Source organism: Erythrolamprus reginae, chromosome 5 (genome assembly GCF_031021105.1).
Source record: "Erythrolamprus reginae isolate rEryReg1 chromosome 5, rEryReg1.hap1, whole genome shotgun sequence".
In the NCBI taxonomy this organism is placed as follows: domain Eukaryota; kingdom Metazoa; phylum Chordata; class Lepidosauria; order Squamata; family Dipsadidae; genus Erythrolamprus; species Erythrolamprus reginae.
This window is the reverse complement of record NC_091954.1, coordinates 52,876,927-52,891,436: the sequence shown is the minus strand read 5'-3', so window position 1 is coordinate 52,891,436 and position 14,510 is coordinate 52,876,927. Positions and strand designations below refer to the sequence as shown.

Below are 14,510 nucleotides of genomic sequence, written 5' to 3'. Positions count from 1 at the left end.
ACCCGGAAGTTCGGCAAAAGTTCGGGTCCGGATGGCCGCCAAGAAGTCCCGCCGCCCGGCTGTCACCTTTTGAAACAGCCGGGGGGCTTCTCGGTGTCCTCCCGAACACAAATGCCAAACCCGAACTTTTGCTGGACTTCCGGGTTCGGCGTTCGGGAGGACGCCGAGAAGCCCTGCCGCCCAGCTGTCGCCTTTTAAAACAGCCAGGGGGCTTCTCGGCATTCTCCCGAACGCCGAACACGGAAGTTCGGCAAAAGTTTGGGTTCGGCGTTCGGGTTTGGGAGGACTCCGAGAAGCCCCGCCGCCTGGCTGTCAGCTTTGCAAAAGAGCCGCAGAGCTGTCGGCCGGTCGGGAGGCTCAAACGGAGGTGGGGAATCCCAATAGGGAATTCCATGGGCAGAGCTTTGACATCACAAAGACATCCTTCCTGGCCGGCTGAAACGTGGAAGCCCCACCACCTAGCTGTCACCTTTTGAAACAGCCACAGGGCTTCTCGGTGTCCTCCCGAACCCAAACGGCGAACCTAAACTTTTGCCGAACTTCCAGGTTCGGCGTTCGGGAGGACGCCGAGAAGCCCCCCGGCTGTTTCAAAAGGCAACAGAAGGGCGGCGGGGCTTCTCAGCAGCCACCCGAACCCGAACGTTTGCCGAACTTCTGGGTTTGGCATTTGGGCGGCAGGTTCGTAAGGCGGAAAAAGTTCGTAAGAAGAGGCAAAAATTTTCCGGACCCCGGGTTCGTATCTCGGAAAGTTCGTATGACGAGGGGTTTGTATCACGAGATACTACTGTATATGTATATGTATATACATATACGTATACATATATATATATATACACATATAATATACACATAAACATGTGATACATACACACACACATATACATATATATATTTCAGCTCATCTTCTTGTTGTTTTTAAAGTATTTGAAAACCTGAAGAATTCTGTAATTTCTCACTATTTCCACTAATGTAAGAACTTTTAAATTAATTTGGTAAATTGGAGATGTTTACATTTACATATCAAAAGAAAAGGACAGTTAGGGCTGTCAAACTCCAGGCTCGCAGGCTGGATGCATAATGCGCTGGCCACGCCTATGCTCAGTTTAGCAAAGGGGGGGAGAAAGTCCCAATACGTCATGTGATACTGCCAGAAGAACATGAGTTTGACATGAGTTAAGTCTATGTACTTAGATATGGTTGTTTTCTAGATATATTTTTCTTGAAGTAATGCATTATTCTCAACAAATTAAGGAGTTAAGACTTCAATTAAATCAAAATATACTTTCCTTTTTAACATTCTTCTCTCTAAACTGCATGCTTTTTAAAAAGGGTATACTTGTTCTTGGGTGTGAAACTCTTATACCACAGAGAGACTTATCTTGGAATCTTACCAAATGGAAGGCTAGAATTGTCCATAGTTCTTTGTAGATCAGATAAGATGAGATAAGCCATTGTTCATGCTGGAAAGTCATGCATCATATTATCTTTCTAATGAATGAGGTAACCTGCCATATCTTGTTCATAAAAATGTACGATGAGCTCTACATTACTCATTCCAACTGGGATTTTCCCAAGCACTAACACCTCAACATAGCCTAGTTTTGTTACCTCACTGTGGCAAACTTATCTTTATCTCCCTTTTACTCCAAGAGAAGTTTAACTTTTGTGTATAAAAATTACATTTTGTGGAGAAGGAACTGGAGGACTACTTCACCTTCATCACAGAGAGCCAAGGGAACAAATTGACAACCCCCCCCAAAAAACCTTGAGATTAGCCTTTCGTTCAAGACCAGAAACAGAAAGTAGGGATCCAGAGTTATCCCTTCTGAGGTACATATTGCCATCATACCCATAATGCAGTGCAAAGTGCTGCTGCAGATTAAACATTTATGTTCAAGCTTTAACAGTTGAAATAAAAAAGAGTATGTACAAATCAAATATGCAGTTCTCTCCAGTTGCCTCCTGAAATGGTACAAGCCACAAGTGTGTAACGTTGATTTCAAGTAGCTTGTTAATCAGAGGTAAGCACCATTTCAGTTGTATTTGAAAATCTATGATATCAACCCAATTATCATTCAGAGAACTGAAAGATTAAAATCAGTACCGCATTTCTCTGTTGCCACTAGGCAGCACAGAGGGTATGAGCATACAACCGGGTTCACAATCTCTTGCCAAATCTTCATCCATTATACACCAGCATTTCAATTCTGAATACAAATCACATGTTGAAAAGCATTTCCCCCGTTTCTTTACAATCATTACCAAAGCCAATAACATAATACAATAAACATTTGTCTTGCCAAGAGTGCGGAAGGGAACTGAATTAAAATGCATCTTAATGTTTATTTTTCTAAATGTAATCAAAGATGGTAAGAAAATCTGGCAACTTTGCAGCATGTTTAATCAAATCACAGTTTTAAGATACATTTTGTGGTCTGTACTACTAAGTAGGTGAATTGACTGGAATGGAAAGAGTCAGTGCTGTGACTGGCCTTCAAGACAAACCTTATGTGTTTCTCCCCATCCGCAGATGGAAATACTGTTGAGTGATCACCATTTATTAACCAATCATTCTGAGCAAAATGTAACGGGCACAGATTTCCAACAGCAATATTCACATATCAGAAAGTGCAAAAGAAAAAAAAGAAAAGAAACCTATCAAAACCCCCAAACAAAACAAAAATTCCACTCTAAAATCCTTTCAGAGGAGTTGCTCTTCTTGGCTTTTAACTTTTAGCATTTAATGATCTTTTAAAAACCAAATCTCAAAAAGATACAGTCCTCATGAGAATCATCTTTAAAAAAAAAGAAACCTTTTCAAGATTGATCACATTGTTCCAACTAGCCCAAATAGCAGCAAACAGACATTTTATTACATGGCAAGAAATAAGTCCAAACACCTCTTCTAGGTATAGTTGCATCGAAGAACCTGAGTAATCAGAACAACCTGACTGAGTCTCAGGCTACCCTCCCTTCCAATGCCATTCCAAACTCCACCTCCAACTAGTACAGTTACTATCTGCATCCTCTTGAGCTCGCACACGATGCTGAACCATCTGAAAAAGTCCAGAAAAAAGAATGAAAACATCACTCACTGTTACTTACAGTTCTTTTTAAACCACCACCCCCCCGCCCCAATCTTTATTCTGGATAAAGAATACTATATCAAGTGGGGTAAATTTTGTAGTTGAATTGATGGAAAATAGAAACAGAATGACTGTAAATTTAAAGAAAAATGGAGAATCCAAAGATACAGAAATGTAATTGTAAGTATATTTTTCACATTTGATGGTTTTGTTACACATTGCTTTTCTTTTTGTTGTTCTGTTGTTTTTGTTTAAAAAAATAATAATACAATTAATAATAAAAAAAAGAAAACATCACTTAAAATCCCTCTCACTGTTACTTACAGTTCTTTAAAATAAATGCCCCTCCCCTTTATCTTTTACTGATACAGGTAGTCCTTGACTTAAAACACTTCATTTAGTGAGCATTCAAAGTTACAACAGCACTAAAAAACAGTTGCAATCTTTGCAAGCATCCTGATAATCATGTGATCAAACGTCAGATGCTGGGTAACCGACTCACCTTTATGACCGTTTCAGGATCCTGGGGTCATGTGATCGCCTTTTGCGACCTCCTGACAAGGGGGAAGCCAAATTCACTGAACAGCCAAATTATAGACTTACTAACTGCAGTGATTTACTTAACAACTGTGGCAAGAATGGTCATAAAATGCAGCAAAACTCACTTAACAAATATATCACCTAATAACAGAAATTTGGAGCTCCATTGAGGATGTAAGTGGAGGACTACTTGTACTAGGGGCCCAAGAAACAGAAATTCAGAAATGGAATGGAATGGAATGGAATAATTTAATTTAATTTAATTTAATTTAATTTTTTAATTTAATTTAATTTAATTTAATTTAATTTAATTTAATTTAATTTAATTTAATTTAATTTTTAATTCAATTCAATTTAATTTAATTTAATTAATTTTTAATTTAATTAATTTTTAATTTAATTTAATTAATTTTTAATTTAATTTAATTAATTTTTAATTTAATTTAATTTAATTTATTGTTTGCCGCCCCTCTCCGAAGACTCGGAGGGCTAATTATCCAGTGTATCATAAATCTTTCACCAGGCAAAAACAAAACCTGGCTGAATTGGTATGAGTTTGCAAACTAAGCATGGCTGGATCAATTTTAGCTATGGAGAAGCACCAAGGAATTCCTGTGCTATAGGTTAGGTTGCTTGAAAAGCAAATAACCCACCCAAAGGGAAACCATTGGCAAAATATTTTTGGTATTTTTGAAGGGGGGAAAAAAACCCCACCAAACACCCTACCTACATAAAAGATCCAGAAAGTATCAAGATGTGTAATTCAAATTAAAGGAAATTTTACAAGAATCAAAGAATACCCATATTGCAACAGATACCAGAACAGTCCCATGCATCAGTGGGAACACTGACCTGGCCACTAACAGACACTATCAATTCATTATTGTTGTATTTCAAATGAACAGGATCCCCATAAAAAGCAAGTATTTCTAGCCATCAAATAGTCAATATACAGTATGTAGACTACATGTACTAAGTTTTTAATCATTTCAATAATGTACTATTATGAGCTTTTGTGCTTGTTCTATGGATCTGTAGGGACTTTGAGGGGGTTCCTTAAAAAATGTTGGGGGGGGGGATTTTGAAGAAATCTGAACATTCTGTTAGTGAAAAAGGTTCACATGTATACAATATCATCCACAATTAAAGAGACTAGCAGTTTAAGTTACTTACTATAGGTTAATTCTTCTCCAGCTCGCTTACGTGACTGGTCACCTCTAAAAAAAGAAAGCCAGACAAATGGTTTTTTTTACTGTACTTATTTATCCATTTATTCAATTTTGGCCTACCTGTCAATATCTAGGTCATTTAAGAGGAATAATAAGCAACATAAAGATAATAAATAATATTTGAAACCAGAAAAAAGCAGCTAAAGTAATACTCAGTTCAAGTAATCAGTTCTTGATGAAATGGGAATAAATAACAATTTCTCAAGAAGCATGTGCAATAGTTTAACAGTAATATAGAAGAAAACCTATTACTGTGTGCCCCAGTGACCCCAAAACTAGAGCTTTTCTTGAGAGGATTTTTCTTGCCAAAACTAATGCCATGTTTAGAAATCCTTAGCCCCTTAGGATTTTAAAGTTTAAAAAGACTATTCTGAATTATGGTTATAAAGCAAATGAAAAGTAATGTTGATATTTTAGCATGCGTATATTAACCTATTCTAGTCTAGTCTATATGTTCATAGACAGAACATATCAGCCTAGACTTCAAAAGTAATACAATTTAGTCTTTGTTTTTAACAATACCCATAGACATTTTAAATAAATGCATCTAAGTCAGGGAATCCTACTGAAGTGCAAGTCTTTTCTTTAATATTAAAGCTGATATTGCATTGCATTGCATTGAGTGACAAATATATTTATTGCTAAGAGACAATGGCTGAAGAAAAAAAAACAAGTGAATATTTTTGCATAGATGTAACAACTAGATAACACATCCCCTGTTGGGTTACCATTCCAGACATACAGTATTTCCTTACCATGGCCTAAACCAATGATGGCCAACCTTTTTTCCCCTCGGGTGCTGAAAGAGCATTTGCACGCACTATCGTGCATGTGTGAGTGCCCCCAGCCATAATTCAATGCCTGGGGAGGGCAAAAACATCTTCCCCCATCCCCTTGGAGGCCCTCTGGAGGCCAGAAAAGGCCTGTTTCCCAACTTCAGGTGGGCCCAGCAGGTTCATGTTTCACCCTCCCCAGGTTCTTAAGGCTTCCCTGGGGCTGGGGGAGGGTAAAAATGCCCCCCCCAGGCTCTCTGGAAGCCAAAAACGCCCTCCCAGAGCCTCTGTAAAAACCAAAAATCAGCTGGCCAGCACACACATGCACATTGGAAGTAAGCTAGGGCAGCAGTTCACGTGCCAGCAGATATGGTTCCGTGTGCTACCCGTGCCATAGGTTCACCATCATTGCCCTAAACAGAGATAAAGAATAATTGAGGGGGGGGGGGACCAGCAGGAGCAATTTCCAAGTTCCTGCCACCTTTCCCACTGAATGTCTTTGTTGGAATCTGACAAGGAACATCAGAAATCTCCCCTCCCTTTCTTCCCCTTCTCATCCCCTTCCCAGCAGTCAGGGAAGTGCTGCTGCTACTGGGTTGGGCAGGGAAGAAAGTGTTGTGAGACTGGCTGGGAAACCGTCACAGAAGGTTGAAAATGAATCCACATGATTGCAGCAGCAGCCCAGCGATACAGCAGAAGCCAGTAGCATTGACACACTATTTCTTCCCCCAAATCTGTTGGAATACCATTGGGATTCATGACACCGTTTGCAAGTTAGCTCATCTGAGGTACGTTGGTTCAAAAATTGTTGCTCTACGAGGCACCATGTTAGCCATGTAAAAGTCATGGTAAAAGTTTTAGTAGTATATAGATGCTATAGCATAATGTATTCATTTTATTCAGGGATTTCTTACAAGAACTGTTCTACAGAAGAAAAAGTTTAAGCATTCAGTCTTTGCCTTTGCTATAAGGCGGGGATCGGGAAGCAAATATGTCAAATGCACACATCCGGATGTAACTATAAACCTATTTTTACTATACAACAAAAGTATTCACTACAGTATTAGTGAAGATCTGGAAAGGATTCAAGTACACAGTTTAAAAAAGATCATGGATGTCTTATAACCCCCTTCAGTTTTTCAACTGAGTGCATTGAAACTACTGCTGTTTTCTCCACCACCACCTCCTGCAGGCCAGCTGATTTTCGGATCTCTGCCACATATGTGGGATTTGCACACGCAAACATTGGGTGGGGGGAGTGGGAGAGTCCACCCATCACTAAACTATGGGATACCCAAATTTATCTGCATAATTTACGGATCGCCAAACAAAGATGTTGGAAAAATTGGCACAATTACCTGGAAAATCCCTCTTGAATAAGTTCTTGTTGAAGTTTCTGGTCCTGAGCAGCATATTCCTCAAGCTCAGATTCTACAGCAGGAGGAAGGATGTTTGGAATAAATTTAGAAAATAAAGTTGGTGCCATCTGAACCCATTCTGTGTAGAAATGGAAAGCAATACCTAATGAGAAAATACTGCAGGGATTTAACAGGGGTTAAGTTCAAATACAAAAGAGAGTGCTATAAAACGGTGATGGCGAAGCTTTTTTTTCCTCGGATGCTGAAAGCACACATGTGCATGCTATCATGTACACATGCATGCCTACACACATAATTCAATACCCTCCATGTGCCCCACCCCCTTGCACATGCACACATGCCCCTCAAGGTCCCCCATTTCCTGACTTCTGGTGGGCCCAGTAGGCTTGTTTTTTGCCCTCCCCAGGCTGCAGAGGTTTCTCTGCAGCTTGGGGAGGACAAAAACAGCCTCCCCACCCCCCAGAGGCTGGAAATGGTCCATTTCCTGAATTCCAGTGCATCCAGCAGGCCTGTTTTTCATTCTCCCCAGGCTCAAGAGTCTTTCTTGGAGCATGGGGAAGCTAAAAATGCCCTCCCCAGCATCCTGGAGACCCAAAATGCCCTCCCAGTCTCTGTGCAAGCCAAATATCAGCTGACCACTGCACACATGTGGTCTGGAGATGAGCTAGGGCAACAGCTCACATGCCGGCAGATATGGCTCCGTGTGCCATCTGTGGCAGGTGTGACATAGGTTCGCCATCACACCTATAAAAGATCACCTTTAATAAAAGTTTTAGATTAGTGAATCTCTCTTTTTGAGAACGAAACAACAGTTGTATATATTCATTCCAAATCGATGGAACCAGGGCAATCTGAGGATTATGACAAAAAGATGGTGGATGACATTACCCAAATGGCAGTAAAGGGAGATATTGTGATTATGGGTGATTTCAACATGCCTGATGGTAACTGGAATATCCCTAGTGCCCTTACATGCAAAAGTAAGAATATAGAAGAGGCCTTTATAGGAGCAGCTCTGGCACAGCTGTTTAAGACACCAACTAAAGGGGAGAATATTCTAGATTTAATTTTTACGAATGGGAATCGGGTTTCAGAGGTTAAGGTGAGAGAAAACGTAGGTTGCAGTGACCACCTATGTTTGTGGTTTGATGTAAAAACTGATTGTGAGCAATCCTATACTACAACCAAAGTATTGGATTTCAGAAAAACAAATTTCAATAAAATGGGGAAATATTTAAATAATGAATTAAAGGGCAGGGATAAAATGGCAGGAGCAAGCGCCCAGTGGATTGTATTAAAAAAGGCCATCTTAAAAGCCACTGGACTGTATGTAAGGAAAAATAACTAAAGGTAAAAGGAAGAAGAAACCGCTATGGTTTAGTAATGATGTAAGGGCTATAGTCAATGAAAAAAAGTCTGCCTATAGGAGGTATAAAGAGTCTGGAAGTATAGCTGACAGAGAGGTGTATAAAATGAGACAGAAGGAGGCAAAACAATATATGCTGCTAAAGCCTCAAAAGAGGAAGAAATTGCCAAATCTATGAAGGGGGATAAAACCTTTTTCAGATATATTAGTGATAGGAAGAAGAAGAACTGCAGCATCACAAAGCTTAATACTGAAGATAATACATACATTGATGGGAATAAGGAGGTCACTGACCATTTGAATAGCTACTTCTGTTCAGTTTTCTCAGAAGGCAGCTTACAATATAAATACTATGGGTGGATATAGCATTGCTTCCAGCTGTAGGGATTCAGCTCCAGTGATCTCAGAGGCTGATGTCTTAGAAGAACTTGAACGATTAAAGACAAAAAAGGCAATGGGTCCAGATGGCATCCACCCCAGAGTTCTTAAAAAGAACTCAGATATGTGATTGCTACCCCCCTGACTGATTTGTTTAACCAATCCCTTTTAACAGAAGATGTTCCTGATGATTGGAGAATGGCCAGTGTTGTGCCTATTCACAAGAAGGGCAGTAGTGAAGAAGCTAGTAACTACAGGCCAGTTAGCTTGACATCAGTTATAGTTAAAATGATGGAGACTCTACTCAAAAAGAGGATAAATCAGCACCTAAAAACCAATAACCTATTAGACCTAAACCAGCATGGCTTTACTGAGGGCAAATCATGTCAAACTAATCTCATTGATTTCTTTGACTATGTCATAAAGGTGTTGGATGAAGGTGGTGCCATGAATATTGCCTATCTGGACTTCAGCAAAGCCTTTGATACAGTTCCACATGAAGAGCTGATAGTTAAATTAGTGAAGATTGGACTTAATCCCTGGATAGTTCAATGGATTTACAGTTGGCTGAAGCATAGATATCAGAGGGTTGCTGTTAATGGCGAATATTCTGAGCAGGGACAGGTTACAAGCAGTGTGCCACAAGGGTCTGTTCTGGATCCTATTCTTTTTAATATCTTTGTGAGTGACATAGGGGAACATAGAAGTCTGACGGTTTGGTAGGGAAGGTTTGGTAGGGAAGGTTTGGTAGGGAAGGTTTGCCTATTTGCCAATGACTCTAAAGTGTGCAATAGGGTTGATGTTTCTGGAAGCATCTGTAATATGGCAAATGATTTAGCTTTACTAGATAAGTGGTCAAAGCAATGGAAACGGCAGTTTAATGTTTCCAAATGTAAAATAATGCACTTGGGCAAAAGGAATCCTCAATCTGAGTGTTGTATTGGCAGTTCTGTGCTAGCAAAAACTTCAGAAGAGAAGGATTATGGGGTAGTGATTTCTGACAGGCTCAAAATGGGTGAACAATGCAGTCAGGCGGTAGGGAAAGCAAGTAGAATGCTTGGTTGCATAGCTAGAGGTATAACAAGCAGGAAGAGGGAGATTGTGTTCCCGCTGTACAGAGTGCTGGTGAGACCACATTTGGAATACTGTGTTCAGTTCTGGAGATCTCATCTACAAAAAGATATTGATAAAATTGAACAGGTCCAAAGACAGGCTACAAAAATGGTGGAAGGTCTTAAGCATAAAACTTATCAGGAAAGATTTAACGAACTCAATCTGTATAGTCTGGAGAACAGAAGGGAAAGGGGGAACATGATCAAAACATTTAAATATGTTAAAGGGTTAAATAACGTTCAGGAGAGAAGTTTTTTTAATAGGAAAGTGAACACAAGAACAAGGGGACACAATCTGAGATTAGTTGGGGGAAAGATTAGAAGTAACGTGAGAAAATATTATTTTACTGAAAGAGTAATAGATTCTTGGGACAAAATTCCAGCAGGGGTGATTGGTAAATCAACAGTAACTGAATTTAAACATGCCTGGGATAAACATATATCCATCCTAAGATAAAATACAAGAAATAGTATAAGGGCAGACTAGAGGGACTATGAGGTCTTTTTCTGCTGTCAATCTTCTATGTTTCTATTTTTGTAAATAGATCAAATACATGATAACTAAATGCTATCACAAATTGCTGCAGAATTTATTAATACCTCTATGGTAAAGTATCTTATCTTGATATGGTTCTAATGTAGGAGTTAAATTTGTTTCTTATATATGTATATCATCTCTTCAAGGAATTTATTACAGATAAGCTTTTGACAAGATCATTTGATAAAAATGAACAAGTACTGGAAAAGATAATTTACCTGGCCTAAGCATGTATAATCCTTTGACAATGTTTGCCATTGTGGAAGGGTTTATCCAAAAAGGTGTGGACTGAGCTTCTAGAAGTAAAGCTGAAACGAGATAATACTCATTTGAAAATTAATTTTACTTCAGATATTGATTTTTTATAACATTAATGCATACAATGCATTGTTAGTCTAGTCTACTCAAATAAATCTTAAAGGAAAAGTTTTTATAAGAAGTTAAAGCAGTGGGGAAAGCAAGTTTTTAAAATGGCAAGAGAAAACCAGAATGATCTTATGCAAGTATCAAATCATGTGCAAGTTATTTCTTTTCTTTTCGATGTGTTTTCAATATGAATGCAGAATTCATGGCTCCTGATGATATCTTGATAATTATAAATGCAAACAAATTAAAAAGTTTAAATCACTTTTCTCATTTTCCATTAAGTACAGATAGCCCTCTACTTATGACCGATTGTTTTAACAACTGTCCAAAAGTTTAATGACCTAAGAAAGTTTGCTTAATGGTCTGTTAAGCACTTCTATCTAGCATTAATGTTCACCGTCTATGGTGACCTGACACATTTCATCCACTTGCTAAGCGTCCCATGATCATGTGATTGCCATTTTCATTCTTCTCAGCCTGTTCCCCAGAAATTCAACAAGGGAGCAAAAAAAAAATTTGCAAGTGTAGGAGAAAGGAAACCTTGAAGATTCCAGCTCCACTCCTACAACCCACAAATGACTTCCCTTCTGGGCATTGGGGGGAGCTGAAAACCTTTGATAATCTACAGGAAAGTTTCAGAGTGAAGGCAACTCTTTTGCACCATTGCATAGTGGCGTGGGAGTTTGCTTAATAATTGCAACTGGAAGTGCCAGGATTGTGCTCACTGAGCAAAATAATCACGTTGACATCTCACTTAATGACTGCCTGGCTTAACAGTTGAGATTCCAGTCCCCTGGTTGTTAAGCAAGGACTATCAGTAAATAGGACGAGAAAACTCAGCAAGGAATTCCCTCTTTGTGTACCCTTTTTTCAGATCCTAAGACAATCTTTGTAAAATCTCTACACAATGTTTAGCAAAATTGTATTTAGGTGCAACTGAGCATCTAAAACAAAATTATGATAAAAAACAATCTTCTGGGCATTTTATCAAATATCAAATAGCAACTATGGTTCATTTTCTTTTCTACCTATAGTAGAATTTATTTGTTAAGTGATTAAATATGGGCAAGCTAATCTCTGTAAAAGTTAGACTTCTTTACATGAATATAAACTTTTACTTTTTTCTTTTTCCTCCTAGTGTTTTTTCCACAAGTGAAGGGTCTGTTGGGGGTGGAGGAGGTTATGAACCAAGTGCTTATCCATTGGTTACAACAGGACCTACTGACTTGTTGCTCAAGCCTGATATCATAACTAAGAAAGAGTTATTGGCTCATTATCACCCAGTCAGGTTTTATGTCTAAGGTGGGACCACAACTCAATCTCCTGATTTCTAGCCTGGTCCCTTAACCACTAGGCCAAAATGGCCCTCTCCTATGGCATGTGAGGACAACCTGATATGAAAGAATCAGCTATATTTCTTATATATGTTGCGTATATTTCTTATATATTTCTGTCTGAATTTTTATTTATATTATGCATCTTATTTCTATAGAGATATTTGATCACAGATGTACAATACTATATATTTGGATACGTCAACAATTTAACAGATTGTGATAAAATGTTTAGGAAGCATTAACATTTCAATTTGAAAACCTAAATGTTGAAAATGAAATTCTGCTTCAGCTCCTACTGTACGTTGCTTGTAAAGAGATGATGATTGTAGAGTTATAGCAGCTAATACTGGCCTACATATGTTTTTCAAAATAAAAATTGCATGAACTATAAATTATTTGCTAGTAGTTATATATATTAAAAGTGCTTCATTTGCCCCAAAGTTATTTTAAATATACCAAATAGTTATTTTAAAGTTAGATGGCTAAATATATTTTTTAAAAATCAAGTAACTACATTCAAATCACATCAAAAGAATTATTTTAAGCTATTTTTAAAATATGTACGAAAAATGAAGGAATTGTTGAAGGTCAGCTAAGAATACAAAACAACAATTCATAGATTCTCAGCTTTCCGCAATTCTTTTTGTTTATCCATTACAAGTGTATCTTATTTATGTGTGTAAACTACAATATAAACAGGACACAAATTATAGATTAATGGCCTTGGCTAAGCCAGATGGATGCTTAAAAAGGCATAAAAACAATAGCTTCATCTTTAAGATTTCAGGAATAAAGGCAAGAAACTTAACATATAATATGAAATTCTGTTTAATTATAGAGATTCTTAACATACAATATGAAGTTATATTTAACTATTATGACTAATAAATTCATGCACTAGATAAATTTCCAGTTACTACACTGTGGCCAGGCACGAATAAAACATCTTGCAATTATAAATTTCATAACTTAAGGATTTGTTCACTAAACAATTTCTTACCTTACAGAAATAAGAATTAGAAGTTAAATTAACCCACAAAAATTTAAACTTAAATTATAGCCTCCACCCAACACTGGCAGGGCAAACTCCTGTATATAATCTAGCACTGTTTATGCTACCTAATAGTTAATGAAACACTACAAGTAATAACCAAGCTCAAAAAGCACCAAGTACACTATAAGAAAAATGCTGTAATCCTGACTTGCTTAAATAATTTTTTTTCTTTTCTATTACTCAGAACAAATGGGCACACAACAAGTTAATAAAGATTGCATCAGGATTCTAAATTGCCCCTTGTAAGGCAGGTTATTTTTAAACTAAATAAACTGAAAATGAATATCTTTACAAAAAAAGCCAAGCCACATTGTCTTAACGCATATGCCAATGAGGTATATAATTAAACTAAAATTCTGCTAGCCTTTTGTCATACAGAAGGTATTATTTCTGTTACTGCTATTTTAAGTAACTCCATCATAATAAAGTTGAATGTATAGAATTGATTTTTCATTTTTAGCAATTACCTTCTAACCCTAAATGTTATAAAAGTACTGCTAACATCAGTAAAGTTAAAGTAACACTGATAACGATTTAGATAAGTATCAGTTGTATATAGAAGCTGGAGCCATAAACTGTGAAAACAGTAACCTGCTGCTAAAATGGCAATGCCAATAGTTTAGTCAGCTGTACGTTTCAAATTGGGAGAGCAATTTAGCATTTAGAAAGATTACTTTTCTTTTAGTAACTATAAACTTCCTTGAATATCAATACACATAATGCACCTTTTGCTTAAGTAGCTTAATAATTAAAATGATCTTCGTATGATTAATGCGGACTACTGTTTTTCTGCTCCATAAATAGGATGATATAATAACTTTGAAAGATAGGACAGAGAGCTGCAGTCTAGACCAGGGGTAGGCAAAGTTGGCTCTTCTATGACTTGTGGACTTCAACTCCCAGAATTCCTGAGCTAATCATGCTAGCACGGGAATTCTGGGAGTTGAAGTCCACATGTCATAGAAGAGCCAACTTTGCCTACTCCTGGTCTAGACCAATAATGGTGAACCGTTTTTGGTTTGTTTGCCCTAAAGAATGTGTGTGCACTAATGCCCTCCCCCCCATGCATGAGTACAACCTCCGCACATGCGCACAGGCCTCACAATGGACTAAATGTCACAGCATTTTATTGCTATATTAAAAAATGAATCATCTCAAATTTTATACTTACGCATCAGGCTGTAAATGTGCTTTTCTGCAACATGTTCCGTAAACAGTTTTATAAGATCATTTCGTAAATCTCGGTTAAGCTTGGTTTCTATGTAAAATTTATTCTGAGGGAAAAAAATAAAATCTTTTTAAATGACAGCAATATAAAAGTATGGTTACAAACTACTTTCTGCTTTGCACTT

At 37.7% G+C, this 14,510-nt stretch overlaps 1 protein-coding gene across 2 annotated transcripts in view; it reads right to left on the bottom strand.

Annotated features, from left to right (window-relative positions):
• Positions 1 to 2,326: 2,326 nt before the first annotated feature.
• CACUL1 (CDK2 associated cullin domain 1) overlaps positions 2,327 to 14,510 on the bottom strand; it is a 41,198-nt gene continuing 29,014 nt past the window's right edge. The window contains exons 5-9 of one of the 2 annotated variants that reach the window (XM_070752613.1): positions 14,330 to 14,432; positions 10,620 to 10,709; positions 6,987 to 7,125; positions 4,800 to 4,843; positions 2,327 to 3,056 (exon numbers count right to left, since the gene is read on the bottom strand). In XM_070752613.1, the coding sequence (XP_070608714.1) occupies positions 3,016 to 3,056; positions 4,800 to 4,843; positions 6,987 to 7,125; positions 10,620 to 10,709; positions 14,330 to 14,432 (417 nt within the window). In that variant the 3' untranslated portion in view covers positions 2,327 to 3,015. The remainder of the gene's footprint in view (positions 3,057 to 4,799; positions 4,844 to 6,986; positions 7,126 to 10,619; positions 10,710 to 14,329; positions 14,433 to 14,510) is intronic. The other variant, XM_070752614.1, reaches the window with a different exon arrangement.